This window comes from Neolamprologus brichardi, chromosome 17 (assembly GCF_056152115.1).
Source record: "Neolamprologus brichardi isolate AB-2024 chromosome 17, ASM5615211v1, whole genome shotgun sequence".
Classification (NCBI taxonomy): Eukaryota; Metazoa; Chordata; class Actinopteri; order Cichliformes; family Cichlidae; genus Neolamprologus; species Neolamprologus brichardi.
In genome coordinates this window covers 17,823,182-17,842,488 of record NC_142120.1, presented here as the reverse complement: position 1 = coordinate 17,842,488, position 19,307 = coordinate 17,823,182, and the positions used below count along the sequence as shown (strand labels likewise).

Below are 19,307 nucleotides of genomic sequence, written 5' to 3'. Positions count from 1 at the left end.
AACAAAACAAAAAAATACCTTCTTTTGCTGAGAGTTTTCGGTAGAGTTGGGTAAGTGGTTCTACTTTTCTGGCACACTTGAGATCGAACTGAGCTTCATGTGGCCCTGACGCAACTTTCACTTAACTCTGGAAGTCCTCCTCCTGTGTGCAGAAATATTTCCCACGGTTTCCAGCTCCTTTAAATGTCGGCTTCATGATCTGTAAACAGCTGTTAACTGCTGGGACTCACTTCAGGGCCAGAAAATCTGTTTTTTCATACAGTGCCATATTGTGTCTGAGCCACTACGCATCTGCTAATTGTACAGTATACTATGAAATGCAATCATTTTTCTTTCTGCTTTGTTTGTGGTTATTTTATTAAGACAGCGGGAGTCACCAGTAATGATCAGGGACAGCAGCACAGGAGGAAAAGCTGAAGGTAATGATAAGAAATCAGTGTTCCCTATCATTAATGGTCTTTACAGTAACTCCGGCTATTTTCCTGAAAACCCAACGCGGCAGTTAATGTGACATCAGGCCCCAATAAATCATCCTCCACTGACTGGGTGGTGTTAAAGAGGCTCCATCAGAGCCAAAGAGAAAACACATGAACAATCATCCCCAGTCCCGACTCCTCGTTCAGTCTCCTTCCCTGTGCTGTCTTGGTTTCCTCTCGTCTGCCCATGTTTGTCTTTCCCAGCACAGAGGAAATAGACCTGATTCCCTCTTTCTCCCCATCACTCATTAACTGTCTCCCCCTTCAGCTAAACCTATCACATGGCAGGACTATAACTGGTACACATATTGTACGGCCTCTCCAGAGGAGGTTATGTAAATGTCATCTCCGGTTACTAAAGTTTAAAGCAATAACGGGCTTGTATCTTTTGTCAGTTTCAAAAATAACTAACGTTTTGACGCCCCTGCAGTTGACTGGAACACAAACCCGCAGATGTTTCTGCAAAAGTTTTACTGAATAAAAATCAAATGCAGGAGATTATAAGTAATAATTTTCAAAAAATGACATTTGTATTGGAAAGTGTGATAAAGGATCGCAGAAAGAAGTCCAAGAATAACAAAAGATACACAAAAAAAGAAAGAAGAACCATTTTTAGGCCTCAAGGGGGAAAAATAACTTGTTGTGGTTGGTCAATATTTATTGTCTGTTAAGAGTTCTGTTATGACTAGAGGTAATTTAGGACATACGTGAATCTACTGTACAGAAAAAAGCACATAGTGACAGTTTTCACTTCTATGTTTTATAGATATAAGCTTTATTAATCCCATACTAGGGAGATTTCCTTGTTTCAGCAGTACAAATATTATAAAGTGAATCAGTAAAACTAAATTAGAGATATTATCAAAAACAATAAAAATAGAAAATAAAAAAGACATAAAAATAAGATACAACAAAAAGAAATTGATAAGAAAACTCAATAAGAAAAGAAATCAATGAGAAAAGAGTAAATTGTACTATGTACAAAGTATACTACATAGAGTAAAATACACTAGAAGAATTAGCTTATTGAGTTGACTGTTTACCTAATTAAACACTCAGTAGTTTAACATTAAACTTCGAGTGTTTCCTCTCAAGCTGTTTTGAGTTTCGCGTGCGGTGTTTGCACTGTTTTTGATGCCTGCTGACCTACTTCTTGATACGCTGTTCTCACGGGACGCTAGTATTACACTCTTGAGTAAATGCCTCCAAACACTGGCTGGCTGCTGTGTGAGATCACTGTCACTGTGATAACTAACACAGGTGTGTGTGTATGCGGGTTTGTGTGTGTAGCTCAGCTATTGCTGACAGGCATCCACATGCATCTACACTTCCAACTCCAATAAACATTACAAGAGCGAGAACCCGGAATAGAAATCTAATCTGGGAGGGCTGTTTTATTCCTGCCCCCAAAGAGCCAATCAGCAGCTCTAACAGACATGATTCACGACAACTGCAGCTGTGTGGTAGTACAACGCAAACTTTGGATGACAAATGTACCAAATCCTTGTGGCTTTTTTGGGATTATTTTTATTAGCTATGTGAGCCAATTTAGGTTAAAGGTATAGCATACATACATACAGGTAGGTGGCTGTTTTTCTGTACCTGTAACTATGTTTGTATTGAGCTGTCCAGGGTGTTACAAACCAGCTCTAAATGATGGATAACAAGTGACAGTGAGATAAGATAAAGATTTTCACTGCTATGCAGATGATACCCAGCGTTATCTATCCATGAAGCCAGATGACACACACCAATTAGTTAAACTGCAGGCGTTTCTTAAAGGCATAAATACTTGGATGACCTCTAATTTCCTGCTTTTACATTTAGATAAAACTGAGGTTATTGTAGTCAGACCTAAAAATCTTAGAAACATGGAGTCTAACCGGATGCTTACACCTTGCGGCTTTACCTTGTCCTTCAGTAAGACTGTGAGAAATCTTGGAATTTTTTCTGACCCGGATGTGTCCTTCAATGTGCATATTAAACAAATATGAAGGTCTGCTTTCTGTCATTTGAGAAATATCTCAGAAATTAGAAATATCCTGTCTCAGAATGATGCTGTAAAATTAGTTCATACATTTATTACTTCTAGGCTGGACTACTGTAATTCATTTTTGTCATTGTGTTGTAAAAGCTAACTGTCTCCAGTTCATCCATAATGCAGATTTCCTGGGAGTTTTTCCTTCCTACTGTCACCAAGTGGGTTGGGTTTTCTCTCTGTTATTGGATCACTATATAAAGAAAACTGCCTTGAAAGCCATTAGCCAATGAGTTTAACCTGGATAAGCTAATCCTTCTTTCTGACACTTAAAAAGGTGAAAATTTAGAAAATAGGGCTTGAAATCAGACTTCCGTGTGTAGTTTGCAGTCTCTCAGTGTGTCTGTGTGAGTTCTCTGTGGCTTCCTCGTACAGTCTTTGGACTTTAGGAGGAATTGGTGAGTCTAAATTGGCTGTAGTGTGCCTGTGAATGGTTGTTTGTGGTTAGGAAAATGCATGGATGGACCTGAAATGACGAAGAAATGACTGCAGGTTCACAATCCACAACTGACTTGATCACATACACAAAGACACACTCAGACTTCGCTACTTTCTCTAAAACACGAGAGCTTACGACTGCATATCACGCCGTTATCTCAGGCATTCGGTTTGTAGACGACGTCTCCGCCACAGACCTCAGACAGACAGTCGCTCTCTCACATGATTCAGCTGTCTTAAAAAACCTTACAGGCAACATTGCATTTTTGACACGTTTTCAAAAACAACAAAAAAAGGGGAATTTTAAATGTATTATTAAAAGAAAAGTACATGCTCATTATCAATCAGTGACTCAGCACACATACAATCCGTTTAACTGAAAACACATGCATGTCTGCTACACATCTGTGGCCACACACACCACAACCACACCAGAAATGTATTTTTAATAACTGACACCTAAAAGCCCACAAAAGCTCTTTACTCAGCATTACTCAGCACTATTAGAAAGCAAATGTGCTCAGCATTGGTTTGAAATTATGCTGAGCTAATCCTCCTCCTCCTCGAAGAATAAACCCACACCAGTGTTGATGAACACGAGAGCCAAAACCACTCTTAGAAACACAGTGGAGTTTACAACAATGTCACTGCCAGACGGGATGTAAGCAGTGAGGTGTGACGTTGGTTTGATCAAGAACATGATGGGAATCTAAAGAGGATATAATGGAGGATATTATCTTATACTTTGTCTTATCTATCATCCCTGATGTCAGCAGCATAAGCCTTGTGATGTGCTGGATTGACCGTGTAATCAGTGGGATCAGAAATGGGCCCTAGAGTGAGAGGGCGTGAGTCTGAGGTATCTTTGCAGTGTCAGCTTTCCTGCTAAAAGGCCTAACAAAGGTCTGTGTGCTACCTTCAATAAGCAGCTCGAAACGATGTTGAGGTTGTGTCTCTGACATCAGCGCAACTTTTATTTTGGAACTACCACCAGCAGCAGATTGGTTATTCCACGTCTAAATATTTGCTGGGATCGGTGGACGAGTTTAAGTATCTCACGCTCTTGTTCACCAGTGAAGGGAGACTGGAGCAGGTGAGTGATGGATCGATGGATCAGTGTGACATCAACAGTGATGTAGACATACCAATCCGTTGTGGTGAAGAGAGAGCCAAGTTTGACGGTGATGGTCACTTTACGGAAAGGTTCCCATTCCAAAAGAACTCAATCGTGGATACCAGTGAGCATTTCCTACTGGGAAGATGCCAGGAAAACAGCCATGACAAGATAGAGAGATTAAGCCTCTCGACTGGCTTGGGAATGGTTGTATGTATGGAGGGATAGATGGATCAAAAACTCAACAAGAGAAAAACTCAAAATCCAGAAGCATTACATTACTTCCATTTAATTCCCAGCTATCTTTCATCAGGGTGGGACTTAGAGCCAGCCATACTTCTATTTGCAGCTTTGCATGATTCACACAGTAGCCAAACATAGAGAAAAATATCTGAATCTGAACATTTAGAGCAATCTAAAGTCTGAGCTGTTTGTTCACAGGGATTACTTGTACATTAGATATATTATATCACAAAAGAAGAAAAAGCCCAATAGGACCCCTTTTTATGGATTCAGGAAGAAGACTTCATTGATTATTGCACTTAAAATACATTTAAAAACTAACTTTTAGTGCTGTTATATCACAGTTCCTCTCTGTGTTCTGTTCATTTGCTGACTCATCATTAACTTATCTGTGCATATATAAATATTTATCCACTAAAATGTGTATTAGTGCATGAATACAATAATGGGAGGGTTTTAACTCCATTGTACAAAACGGAATGTGACTGTTGACCGGAGAAAGACGAGTGGTTTGTTTATTTTAATAGAAGTGTTGTGATTCGAACACGTGAGTGTTTGCATGCTGATCTCTCTCTTTTTGCCAGTGTCACACATCCTGTAACTATTTCCTATGAAGGAAATAACTCTAGCTGGCTGTACTAACACACACACACACACACACACACACACACACACACAAAGTTAAAGTTATTGAAGGCATACAGAGATACAGTTGTATGGTGTTGCTCTACAGCCTCATGTGGTCTGCAAAAACACTTTACATAAACCAGGCCTCCTGCACACCCAGCTGTCTTTTAGGAATTACGCACGCTCGCACACACACACACACACACACACACACACACACACACACACACACACACACACACACACACACACACACACACACCATTCTTGGTGAGTGATGCATGATGGGTGTGTGCGAGTGTAGCGAGCTTATATCAAAGCAGACTGGGATTAATCAAAAACAGACTCCAACACGTTTTCCAGCTCAGATAAATATCATTTTATACCACATCCATCACATTATCAGCTAATTAACTAATCACTTCATGAACTAGGTCTGTAAAATGCACTTTAGGAATAGAATAGAATAGAATAGAATAGAATAGAATAGAATAGAATAGCCCTTTATTGTTATTGTAGATGTACAATGAAATTGTGGGTGCTCCACACCAACTGTGCTGGTATAAACAGACAGCAGGAACACACAGCAGACAGAAGAAACAGAAATAAAACCAAGAGAGTGATATACAAAAATGGGAGAAAGGCACACATTAGAGAAAAGTAGCAAAGTACTTACAAAACAAAGTTTCTTAAAACCTATATTATATCATATATATATATATATATATATATATATATATATATATATATATATATATATATATATATATATATATATATATATATATCAGAACGTTTGTTTTGTCTGATCAGTGACTGAAAAACTATAAAATTATTGATCTACTTTATTTTAGGGATTTACAGTCAGTATTTGTCTTTTTTTGTGTCATTTTAAGTTTATTTCTACTTCTTTAAGATAATTTGTTACAGGTTGTGCTTAAAGTTTTGGCTGCTGAAGCAATAATATCCTAACTTTGGTAACTACGGTGACATTTTGAAAATATATATTTGTGCCCATTTTAGTTTTAAATAAATGTTTTTCAAACTAATATTTGGTTGTTATCCTTTGGTAGAGGGCATCTCTCTGAAGATGAAAGAGTAAATATTTTCCTGTTATGCCTGTGATCTGCGTGTCTTACTCTGCCTGTTCTGCCAGGTAACGAGGCACAGCACTGCATTAACACCATTCAACAAAAGATAATGAAATAAACTGTTAGCTTCCTTTTTTCTCTTGTACTGTGTGTGTGGATAGCTCAAAAGTGGGAAACGGCAAACTGCACCAGCTAAAAAATGAGCCTACAGCACAATCCAGAGGTGATCAACAGTATTACAGTGACAAATAAACCGAAATTTAAAATAAAATTTAAAATAACCTGAGTTTTACAACGCAGGAGACTTTTTAGACTCCTCTAGTATAACATATAAATGTATGTAGTTTTTGTTTCCACAGACAAAGAAGATTTTGGAAAGAATAACAGATCACATAATAATAATAAAACTAACTACTGTTACTGGCTAACAATAAAACACTAATCTCTAATCATCAGACAGCACAGAGGGGAGGTCACTGAAGTGCTGAAAATCAGGTGTGGTTCCCCTTAAACACTATTTCACCATCACATAACACTAAATAATCTTTTTTTTTTTTTTTTTAAACACACTGTAGTACATATTTGTGGATAATTGGACCACAGTTACACACAAAGAGATTCTCGTGAGTTGGATTAGACTGAGCTGACTGGAAAACAAAAGCGAGAAATCCCAGTCAGAGCGTTTTGTGTACTCACATGGAGCGGCGTGTTGTTGTTGTTGAGCTGGTCCTGGCTGACGGGCGACGCTGGAGGATGGCAGTCCAGTGCAACTTTGTCCCGACATGCAGTGTGGCACGCGTACTTGCAACCTGCAGAGAAATGACCTGATTATAGATTCATTCACTGGTAATAAAAGTATAAATGATAGGGTTAGCAGTAAGGAGCAGATATGCATACGGGAAAAAGTTTCTGTAACGTATATGCAAATGCTCTTTTGATAAGGGCAGCGTGTCGGTTGAGGTTCTTATTCTGCAAATGGAAAACAACGATATGCAAATGATGACATGGAGGAGGGAGAGGTTTCAGAATAAAATCCGGTGAGATTAAACTATGTTTTAACATTGAAATGCAAATAAAGAGGAATTAAATATGACAATTTCTTTTCCAAATGACCATTAAATAAAAACAAAAAGTCAGTGAGCAAGATTTGGGCTCCACATTCATAAAGGATACTTCAGATGAGCAAAACCTGTAGGAAAATTTTAAAATGACTTTTTCTGGATGATACTGATTGTGTCAAATTCATCTTCTTTGCAAACTAGTGGTGGCTCACAAATACAGCATGATTTCTTTGATTATAGAAGTGTTTTTTCTTAATTAAAGAAATAAGTTTGGCTTTCTCACTCCGTAAAAAAAAGAAAAAGAAAAATCAAACAGCCATCCATTTATCCATGTTCTTCCACTCATCACATTCAGCGTGGCAGGGGGGCTGGAGCCTATCCCACAGGATGGTCCTATCGCCACAACGTGAGAAGCTTTAGAAACAAAAATGTTTCCATGAACTGAAAAAGTTTGACAATCATGGGACAAAAACACTGAGCAGCAGCTTTGAAGCTTCAGCTTGGCTGAATGAGCTCATCTGATCCTCCAATGTTCATGTACCATTCTTATATTTTAAGGAATAAACATATGATCTCATTAATTCAGTTATCTAATTGTAGACAGCTTACAGATTCTAACACATCAAACTGTTTGCTGCAGCTTTACTCCAGTCATTTGATAGAAATTAAGCAATTAGTAAGAGATGAATCATCTTTTTATCCATTTATCAAAGAAAACATGAAAATGTTTGTTCCAACAACGAAAATATAGATTTCCTCTATCTTTTTAATCACTAAGTCAATCATTTTAGGGCTTTCAACTTTTGCGATTGGACATAAAACACATTTTAAAAAGTCTTTGCCTCACAACAGAGCTTATTAAGCAATGTTTACAGATTTGTTCTCATGACACAGGAATATATAAAAATATTTAAGGCTAAATCAACATGAAAACAAGTTAGCTGCAGACTAAATGTAGCCACTGAAGTCATATCTTCTTCCCTGTGGTGCCCAACTTTTGTTATAACTTTAAATTAAGTGGCACACACACACACACACACACACACACACACACACACACACACACACACACACACCGAGCTAGCTACAACTGCACAACTGCCTACAACCCAAATGCACCATTAAAACAAATAGAACCGAGGAGGAGGGTTGTTTCTAGTCACTTCTTGTAATCTATCAAACATTATTCACTCCAACACAACCCTACACATGCCTCGTGCGTGCAGGTGTGTGTGTCTTTAGTCCCATGATCCTACCTGTCGACTTCTTTCTCACGTGCTGTCCAACTTTATCCGACAGTTTGCACATGGCTGCTCCCATCTCCCATCTTCAACTCATACACTCACTGAAATCCTGTCTACGAGCCTCAACGTGACATCCTCCTGCACACACACACTCGCGCTGAATGGAACCACACATGCCAACACACTCTCTCTTCTTTCCCTTTGCGGTGTTTCTCGGCCGTGCTTCAGATGCTGATGTGCCATTCACCCCCGTTTCCCCGTCTGCCTCTCTCTCTGTTGTTGTGCTGAGTGGGTGATTTAACAGTCAAATGGAGGCCACAGTGAGATGGGCACACAGACAGGAGAGGTGGAGGAGGAGGGGTGGCTGTGGTGGATGGATGGATGGACGTAGGACTGCTGACTCAGCCATCTGCAGCCACTCTCTCCTCCCCTCTCTCTTTTGCTCTCTTTCGTAGCTTGTTATGACTACAGTTGGGTCGGCCTATCCAGTTTCCTGCCCATCCAGTCATCCGCCTGCCCAATCATCCACCTCAATCCCTTCTGACAATGAACCTGATCCACAGAGGAAGTCATAAAGAGCCTTGTACGTCCATCCATCAATACCATTATGCAGCATGCAGGGTTATTTTTGGACATGAAGAAGATATCAACACATAGCAGGTGCTGCGTCAAACCAAACCACATAAAAGTCAGTGCACCACTTTAAACATGATAAAGATTTTGGTTACGCCATAAAGTTGCATTTTCTACTTTTAATTGAAACGAAAAACCCCAGAAAGAATAAAAGATGGATCTAGCTTCTAAATCCTAATTGCCCCTTGGGAAAAATAGTGTTTCTGATTCTAAAATTAAACGTTACAGTGTGTGACATTTTTCACCACTAGATGTTAGTAGATTGCAGATTGCAGTCAACTGGGTTCTGTTGTCTTACCCCTTCCAGTTCAGGTGCATCACCCTAGCTACGGTGTCTGCTATAGGACAAACATGTTTTAGTCAGGCATGAGAGATCAAAAAAATAAAATTTAGATTGTCCACGAGGCCGCGGTCATCTGGCTTGTTCACATTTGCCCCAGACTTTTTCCCCATCTGTGGCAGGCCACTGTTTACCTCAGCTGTTAATGCCGTGAGAAGTGTTGCATCTTTTTTTAGTCTGGAAGATGCTGTGAAACAGAAACAGCTCACTTCCGTTAAAATTAATTTTGTAAATTATGGCAAAATAATTAGTGTCAGAAAGGAGGATTATGGGTATGTTGTTTGCTATACGCAACTCATAGATCATTAGCCAATGATGCCATCATCCCCTCGTCGTCATCGTCTTAACTAACCAATGGGTGAAGGCTGCATTCATATTTTATTCTGAAATAATTAATGGCATGTTCACAGTCCTGTCTAATAGCAAAAGGTGAAAAGCACCTATTAGTTTGTGTTCATGACTTGACATGATCACTTCAACAAAGCGAAATGTTCTCAGGAGTCTTCAGTCGTTATGTATCACTCAATACTGATACTGGCTTTGGAAAATAGAACAGATGGATGAATGGAAATTTGTGTACAGGAATACCAAAAAATGTCCTTGCATTTGCAATATAACTGATAGTTTTTTGCGTTTTTTTCTTCCTCCTTTTTTCATCATCTTCCTCTCCATCTGCCTCATCTGCTGTCTCAGGGATAAAAGCATTTCCCAGACTCCACAAATCGATCAGACTCAATCAGTCCGCTGGAGGAATGTCTCAAACACACACACACATAAACTCTGTAACCTTTTCTTTTTTTCAGTGCCGATGCAGCGTGAATGGTAAAGTTTTTACACCTAACTTTAAGCCTACAAACATGTGAAAACACATTTTGAGAAAGGGCTCATTTACAGTGAGTTGTCACTGTATTAATATATAATAAGTGACTGAATTAAAGATACATAGAAACTACTTTAAAAAGATAAACACGAGACAATTTTTTAATAGAGTGAAAAATGTACAACTTTTATTGAGATTTTAATAAGTGAGTTGTATATTAAAAGTATTTGTCTCGTTGTGTTCTTATGAATTAATAGTTCTGATTCAGTTGGTTAAGACAGCAATTTCAAAACATAATAGAAAAAAATCTCTCAAATATGAAAATCTTGATTTAGGAAAGTCAGATTGAGGAACGTTTTATCAAAAATTAGAAATACATTTGTTGTATTTAACGCTACTTTTCTCTTTATTTTGTCCAAAATATAATAAAATGCTTTGATGAGTCTGGACAATCTGAAACTTGACTGACTGCAGCCAAAACTACCATTTCAGTTTGGGTTTTAGCATCTTACATTAAACCTCAGCAGGGTCTCACATCAGAGGTCAAAAGTCAGAAATCCAAAACTGGCTAGACACTATGGATTTTTCACCCGTGTGTGAAAAGTGAAATGTTTTTTAGCACGAGTTCTATAATTTGTTCTGTGTGTGCAGCGAGAGGGACCATGAGGCTCCGGCTCCTTTAGCACTCATGTGCTGAAACACACACACACACACACACACACACACACACACACACACACACACACACACACACACACACACACACACACACAGCACAGACATGTCAATCATAAAGTTGGGCTAGCTTAAAACATGCCTTACTTTGTCTTCCTTTGTGATTCTAACTGGGTCATTATTTATAAAATAATCTTCATTTTTTTATTAAGACTTAAATCAAGTGACTGGGACTATAAACTAATGAGAAAAATGTTTACTTATGGCATAAGTAAACATGGGCATATAGGGCATCTGGTCGGTTGCTACAAGCCATTCGGTCCCTTACAAATGCAGTGAGAGCTTGGCCTGAATTAGCAGCAGGAGGTCAGATTGTTCCCAGTGAGCGTTGGACTTTGCCAGGGTAAAGTGTTTGCCACAGATTGTGTTCATAATTTTTATGGACAGAATTTCCACTTCATCCACTGCCGAAAGGTTTCCACTTTGGCGGCCTCAGGATCTCATCTCTGCTCTTTGCAGATGATGATGTTCTGTTGGCTTCACCAGGTGGTGGCTTCCAGCTCAGACTGGAGCAGCTCACAGCCGAGTGTGAAGTGATGGGAATGCAGCTTGACTGCTCATCACTTCTTTTTTACCTGTTGAAGTTCAGAGTCTAGCTGCTGGGATGGGGTTGGTATTCACTCAGCTTTGTCACGACTCTGTGCTCCTGGCTAGCTTAGCATTAGGATGCTGTCTGTGCAGGTGCTTAAAGGAGCTGAAAAATGCAGTAAAATGCGGCTGTTTCTCTCCTGGATGCAGCTTCCCCTTTACCATCGTGCTCCTTTGTGCAATAAAAATAAAAGCGATGTCCTTGTGTATTTCCACTCCTCAAAACCTGTTTAGCTGTTCCACTCCATTATTTTCCACATAAACCAAAATCAGCTTATTATAGCATGAGTGCCCAGGAAGAAGCCAAAAAACATATTTGATATATTGGTTTTTTTTTCTTTCATCCAGGTGCTGTGTAGATAACTGAATAACTTTTTAAACACAACTGGGGACTAGTGGACTGGGAGGTAGTTGCTACTGCTCCACATCCATGGATGAATGGATGGATAATAGAAGTGACTTTGTTTATTTAAGCCATGTATGGTGGCCCTTAGATTGGTGCATTAGGAGTTAAAGAGAAAGCATTAACAAGGAATGTAAAATCAGACAATGCAGTTCCTGCAGAAAGGGTTAAGTATCCGGCGTGAAATATGTAGGTAGGACTACATATTGTGTCCACTAACTGCAAATACTTGTACACAAGTTAGAAGACAAAGACAGGTGCGTGAATGAGGACAGGTGTGGGCTGAATACAGCAGCCATCTGCTATCCCCTCATTATCTTTCTAGTCTTGTCTCTTTTGTTCCTGTCAACATGTCTGGACACGCGCTTGGGCGTATGTAATCAAACCTTGAGCCAGTCAGAGTATAAAAAGGATAAAAGTATAAGAGAAAAATAAAGACTGAAGAGGTTTGACATTACCTCAGCACATTCACACACACACTAATAGCAGCAGAAATGAAGCAGGGCACTGACATTTGAGGTGTGTTTGTTTAACAAGTTAACGGGTTAACAAGTTATTTTAATTTTTGTTTCCACAGCATGATATTTCAGGTTTCCTCTTACCAGAGAACAGTTCAGTTTACTGTAAACTATAGGATAAGTTTCCACTAACAGACGAGGAGAATGAAAAGAAACTGCGTAAGAGAAGTTGACCGTGGTGAATACTGGCCACATAAATGGTCTGTCCTGTTCATCGCTCATAACTCACCAGAGCTTCTCCACAGCAGACTGACTTCCAGGCGTCCAGAACGTCGCATCACTTTTGGAAAGCGATAGAAAAATCTGGACATTCTCCTCAGAGGTTTCCCAAAGTTTTTGGTAAACCCCATTGCACACACACACTCTGTCTCCCCCACACACACACATACACTGCTTTGAGGTTTTCTGGGTTCCTGCAGGCTTCAGGTAGTGATTCATATCCAAATATAACTTGATATAATTCCACAAAATAGTCATCCTTCACTGCCATCCATGATGCGTCTCTGTTTGCAGTAACTGCTCTACTCTGGTCCCTCCTCCCAGAGTCACCGTCACCCATTTGTGTTTGTAGTGTGTGTGTGTGTGTGTGTGTGTGTGTGTGTGTGTGTGTGTGTCATTAGCCACAGGCTAAAAGTGTCTTGTGGAGCCAAACTGTCACAGCGACTGAACAAACAACAGGACAGCAGCTGACACACACACACACACACACACACACACACACACACACACACACACACACACACACACACACACACACACACACACACACACACACACACACAAGGTGAAGGCAGACTACACTGAAGAGGTTTGAACAATGAGCTTTGGTATTTCTCACAGTGCTTCTAAATGACTCTCTGAACTATGAAACCTCTCCACTGTGTCCGGCTCAGACGCCAATCTGTCGATTTTTATCCTCGCCTCTTTAACAAACCTCCATCTAGGTATTAATGACTAAATGTCAACTTTTTTGCTACTTTTTAAATCATTTTGATCATACTTGCATGTTGTTATTCTTATGGCACAGCCCAGTAGTAACATGAGGAAATGATGTGGAAATTAAAAGGAAGTAGTCGCTAGATATCAAATTATAAGTAAGTAATAGCTTAGTATCAACTGTAGGTTTTAGCTGAGTAATATTGGACTGAAACTTACATAATGTGATAATAACTAGGAGTGATAATGTGAAAAAATGTAGCAATACCATCAGGCAGAAACAACTTGTGAGCAATAAAAATCATCATTTCTGTGTAGTATTTGGAAATAAACATTCTTAATATAGCAACAATGTGATTGTATTATTACCTTATAATAAAACACTAATATAGATTGATGTTTTCATTAGTTATAACACTATACTACAATGAAGAAATTAATCCTACACCATTTCCTAAAATCTCTCCTTTGTTTAAAGGTAACGTAATTATCATTTGCTGCTATTGCTTATTAACTGGAAACATTGTTTTTTTTATGTAATAACCATAAATAAGAGCTACAAAGTACAAATATATATCTGTTTCTAATATATTATGTATGTATACACAATAAAGTGGCACTATTGTATGACATATGTTGAAGGTTTCCATTAACAAAGTCATCACTTTGTTAAATGAGTCTTTTATCTTCTTGATTAGTCATGAAATAAAAAACCTGCACTCGGCTGAGAAACTGTTGTGTGTTTCCTTTTGAGCTTGTGAAAATGGAGACAGTGTAAACAACAATAAACAATTAATGGGATATTTTCATTTGTTGGTATTCTGACAGCTCTTGTAGCTTCATATGGAGTACGGATGTCAGCAACCATTAGCCTGAGTGCTTCATCTATTGGCTAATGCTAAGTAAGCTATAGAGGCACTTGGCTTCTTTAAAAGGAGCTCTAGATCTGAACAAGTAGACAAAAAAGGAAGAACGGTGGGTTAAACCATATTTAAATGTAGAGGACAAGCTTGAACTGAAGGATGCAGAAGCTTAACAATAAAGAGCCATTTAAAGAAGAAGAAGAAGAAGAAGAAGAAGAAGAAGAAGAATCACACTGAGAGAGGACAAAGTGCTGCTATTTCTATTCTGTCACATCAAAAATAGAGAGCAAACTGACTGGAAACAAGCTGCAGCCGCCTACAGAAATCCCTTCTACAGAGCCGACTAATGAATACACACACTAATGCAACATTAAACCCAATCAGACAAAGATCCCCGGCTCTCTTCGGTGGTTCCTGTTACTTCGGAGAAAGAGCCATAGGATGACAGACCCACAGGAAGAGAGAGAGAGAGAGAGCATGAACTAAACCGCTTTCATACAGAAGTTGAACCAAGGACAACACGATACCTTTCTGTAGCTCATTTCACTTTTCCAACTGAACCAGTTATTGTTTAAAAAGCATAAAATATTAGAGTACACTGGAAACTCAAACATTTTAACAGACACAGAACAACTATGGACAAATCTTTGAGTGTTGTATGATGTTACGCATTTTAGCTAACTTTTAAGCTAATATTGACTCTTTTCCATGAATCCTCACCCAACAACAGAAACAGAGAAACAATAGAAATCAGTACAGTGAAGTTTATTTTTAAATTCTGGTTTCTTAATCTGAAAAACTGGTCAAGTTAATCAAAGATAACCAGTTTATTTTTAACTTAAATGGGGAAAAATGTCAGAGAAACTCTAAATATTTAAATTTAGATTAGGTTAAAATATTGAGCTATTTAAACTATTTTTTATATTATAAAACTTTGTTTTTTATTATATTACAGCTTCACATTCCTAAATCTTATTCTTTTTACTTACTTTATTATTTAGACTAGTTTTTATAGCAATAACATTTAAATGTAAGGCCAAATGGACCCATAACATTGCAATCAGGAAGCTACAGCATAAAGGTGACATGAAGTCTATAAATACTCTTTAAAATACCAACCTCTTCCTCAGCGAAGAAAAAACCCCAGCAAGGACTTGGTATTGTTTCCTTTACAGGCTTGTCATGGTTTAATAATTTTCTTGGAAGTTTCCTGGAAATTACTCTATTGGTACCAGTTATGAGTGTAATGGAAAACATGCGAACAGTGATTCCTGTTATATTACCTTTCAGCAATCATTATCATCACAATGATCTTCAGTTCTCTCTTATGTTGCTGATTTACTCTGACAAAACCATGAGCATGTATTCCCCAGTAAAAGCTATAATATTTCAATAAAGTCTTACCAAACACTGTGTTGTGCAAAAACTTTAATTTCAACATTCAGCTGAAAAATTAACCTTTGAAAGAAATAACTGAACCATGCTCTTGCAAGGCTTGGATACCTTATAAGTCACTGTTTCTGTGTGTTAATAAGTGAGCGAGTGACAGATACGGATATTAACAGTGCTCTGTAGAGGATTGCAGGACAACTGCAAGGCATAATAATGTTTGGGGGGAGGGGGGGTTGTTAAAATTTAGGTGAAATCATGGGTCTGTAACAGACTCTGTGAGCGGCTGCTGATAGAAAAAAGCCATAGGCACAAACACAAACTCCATCAGCATGGCTGCACACTCATTATACATTCAAAGTAGGCTAATGAAGTTAAATAGCTAAATGGCGAGAGATAGAGTAGTAAAACAGTTTGTTTTGTATCTGTTGGGTTTCTCAGATTTTTATGCAGTACAATATGTGGTTTAAGTATAATATTACAGAAGATTAAATGCATATTGATATTAAAATCAGGCCTACTGAGGGAGTTTTGGAGATTTGCAAAGCGTATTTATTGCTGCAGTTAGTGTTTTAACACCAACTTCAATTTTATGATGCTAACAAACAACATATGATGTCTTCTTCTCTTTTCATATTTAGTTGTTTTATTTTATTTATTGTTTTACTTACTTATCAGAATTGTTTGTGGTTGTCCCAAAGTTATGAATGATACTATTTAAAGTAGCACATATTTTCTTAATAAAATCTGAGTGAGTAATGTTAGCTAATCAGAATTAGCAGGTCAATAGTTTTATAGCTAAAGCTAGCTAATGTCCTTTGATAATATTTTTTCTAGCATCAAGTATAAGAAAAATTAAAAACATTGCGAATAAAGGAATAAAACAGAAAATATTGGATATTAAAGGCCTTCTATGTGAGATATTTTCAGCTAACCGGGATAAATAGATCTTGAATTTGTTAATCCTAGCTAACATTAGCATACTTTAGCTAATAGCTAGCCAGTCTACTATAGGAGAGGAAAAATATAAAAACAATGATAATACTTAATTGAGGATGGGATATTTTATAAAATAAAAAGTGTTTATTTGACTAATGCAAACTTTTTTCTGTCTCTAACATTAATTATATCATTGATACATATGCAGATGGGCAAATGAGTATATTTTAAATATCTTCACATTTAAATTGATCCATCCTTATAAGATGAAGTAAATGAGTACAGTGAGAACAAGGTGAATTGTGGTTTAAAATTGGAAACCTTTCAAAAATCAGAACCATTTGAGTCTCAAACTCCTGAAAGGATTATTAGGTACACCTGTTTAGCTTCTCTTTAATCAGCTATCTAATCAGCCAATCACAGAGTAGCAACACAATGCACTAAGGCAACTGCTACCTGCTGATGCTGAAACCAGGCTTTAGAAAGGAGAAGAAAGATGATTTAAGTGACTTTGAAGATGTCGTGTCTGTTGGTGCCAAACGGGCTGGACTGAGTATTTCAGAAGCTGTTGAAATAGAGTTCACACAGAAAATGTCTGAAAAAGATAAAATCCAGTGAACAGCAGTTCTCTGGGCAAAAATGCCTTGTTGATCTCAGAGATCAGAGGGTGACTGGCTTGACTACTTTGAGCTGATAGGAAGGTAAGAGTAACTGAAATAGCCTAACCACTCATCACAAAGTCTGAAACTTTGAAACAGATGAGCTACAGCAGCAGAAGACCACACAGGGTGCCACTTCTGCTACTTAAGAAAAGGAAACTGAAGCTACAACTAACACAAAATCACCAAAATTGCACAACATCAGAGTGGAAAAATCCTTCTGATGGGCCCGATTTCTGTTGCGGCATTTAGATGTTATAGTCAGGATTTGCTGTAAACAACATGAAAGCATGGATCCTGCCTTTTAGTTCGAGCTGTTGGTAGTATTATAATGTAGGGGAGATACCTTATTCCTTCATAACAACTGAGCATTGTTTGAATTCCACAACACAACTGAGGTTGAAACAGAAACTGAAGATCTGACAGAAAATCTTAGTCATGACGCGTTTTATCATTTTATAAAATAAGTTAGGAATTTCTACAAGGACGATTATGTAGTTATGCAGTACAAAGGGTTAATGTATTTGAAGCAGATATTCAAATATTTCCATCTTCCATCTAATTTCCATCGAAAAACAAATACTACTGCAACCATGTTTGGAGCTCTACACATTAGGGAAGAAGAAATTGTTTCTAAGGTTCCTATTTCTATTGTTTGCTCGACAGAAGTGGACACACAGGGAGGTCCAGAGTTTGCCCTTGAGGAGTCACCCAGTTTTCATTTACACCTGAACCGGTCCTTCTGGATGCCAACATGCATTCCAGCCTGGGCTTCTTTCGTAGCCCTGCCTATTTAAGTCATCACCAGCACAGAAACAAGGAGCGATTACTACATATCAGATGGCGCTACCTGAAAATGCTGATGTCACTGATAGTGTACCTGTTCATTCAAATCAGTTAAACTTCCCTAAAAGACCTGATGAACAACTGGTTCATTGTTGACTGTAAAAAAAAAACCCCAAAACACAAGCCAAAAAATAACCGAACCGCAAAACGGCGAAATTCTGCCTATAGTGCTGAAAACCTGCATGTTTCTTTAATTTATCCACATAAATATCATGTAGGACTGTTGCAAATGTTTTACCTCTTTGGTCAGCAAAATAACTGACAGTATTTCCCAAAGCATATGTATATGGATCATAGACTTGTGGTGGAGTATATGTGAAGCTCAGCAAAAGGAAAACATTGGATATTTGGGAGATCTTTTGCATTAAATGCTTCAAGCCTCTTAGATTAAAATCTCCATATCTTCTGGGATTCCTCCACCTTCTATTTAGACCTCTTATCTTGTGGGCTTTTACCACCTCCCCCACACCCCTGACTTAATCACATGCACCCTCACCTGCACAGGTGAGACCATTCTCGAAGATGTACTTGCAGCACAAATCACACCAGTTTCTCTCCCCTCCGGGTTCGAAGGCGTGTCCCTCTCCGGTCTCCTCCTTCACCCTGGGGTCCTTGTCCTCGGGGGAGAAAATGGTCTTCACATGTGGTTTGGATGCCTTCTTCCTCCCACGGGGCGGCCCCCCTTCGTGTCCCTCCATCCCGTTCCCAGAAGCTTCTGCCCCGTCTCTCCCCTCAGGTCCACAGTTCGACAGCTTTCTGTCGCTCCACATCCTCTCCAGACTGGACGGCTGAGGAGACGCCTGCCGCCGGACAGCCCTCACCACCGCCGCGCCCTTGTTGGCCTTAGAGATCCGCATCTTGGCGCCCGTCTGCGGCCACGTTCCCTCGTTCAGCGTGTCGTGGTGTTTGCTGACATGGACAGCCTGCAGGGCCAGCGAACAGTCATCTGTGACCGATGAGCGCGGGGGGGCGTATTTCCGAGCGTGGTGTTTAATCATTACGCACACTTTTCATAGTCCGCCGCTGCGTGGAAGTGTATTCGCCAGAGTCACACAGGTGATGTCTTGTTATGTGTGACGATGACACCGTCGATAACGTGCTCGCAGTCGGAGAGCAGGTTGAGGCGGTCGGAGGTGTGCTGGAGAACGGGTTGGATCTCATTTCACTGGGAGACATGAAACACAGGCGCTCCAGGAAGGACTGCGTCCCAGACTTCGTTTACAGACATGCAAATTTAAGCTTTCTTTCTCATTATCATCACACATCTCCCTCCCAAGCAAGTCCGAAACAACTTATCCAGTTTCTC

At 39.0% G+C, this 19,307-nt stretch overlaps 1 protein-coding gene across 1 annotated transcript in view; it reads right to left on the bottom strand.

Annotated features, from left to right (window-relative positions):
* rassf3 (Ras association domain family member 3) overlaps window positions 1-18,999 on the bottom strand; it is a 75,437-nt gene extending 56,438 nt beyond the window's left edge. The window contains exons 1-2 of the mRNA XM_087830577.1: window positions 18,498-18,999; window positions 6,724-6,836 (exon numbers count right to left, since the gene is read on the bottom strand). Of these exons, the coding sequence (XP_087686703.1) occupies window positions 6,724-6,836; window positions 18,498-18,999 (615 nt within the window). The remainder of the gene's footprint in view (window positions 1-6,723; window positions 6,837-18,497) is intronic.
* Window positions 19,000-19,307: the final 308 nt, after the last annotated feature.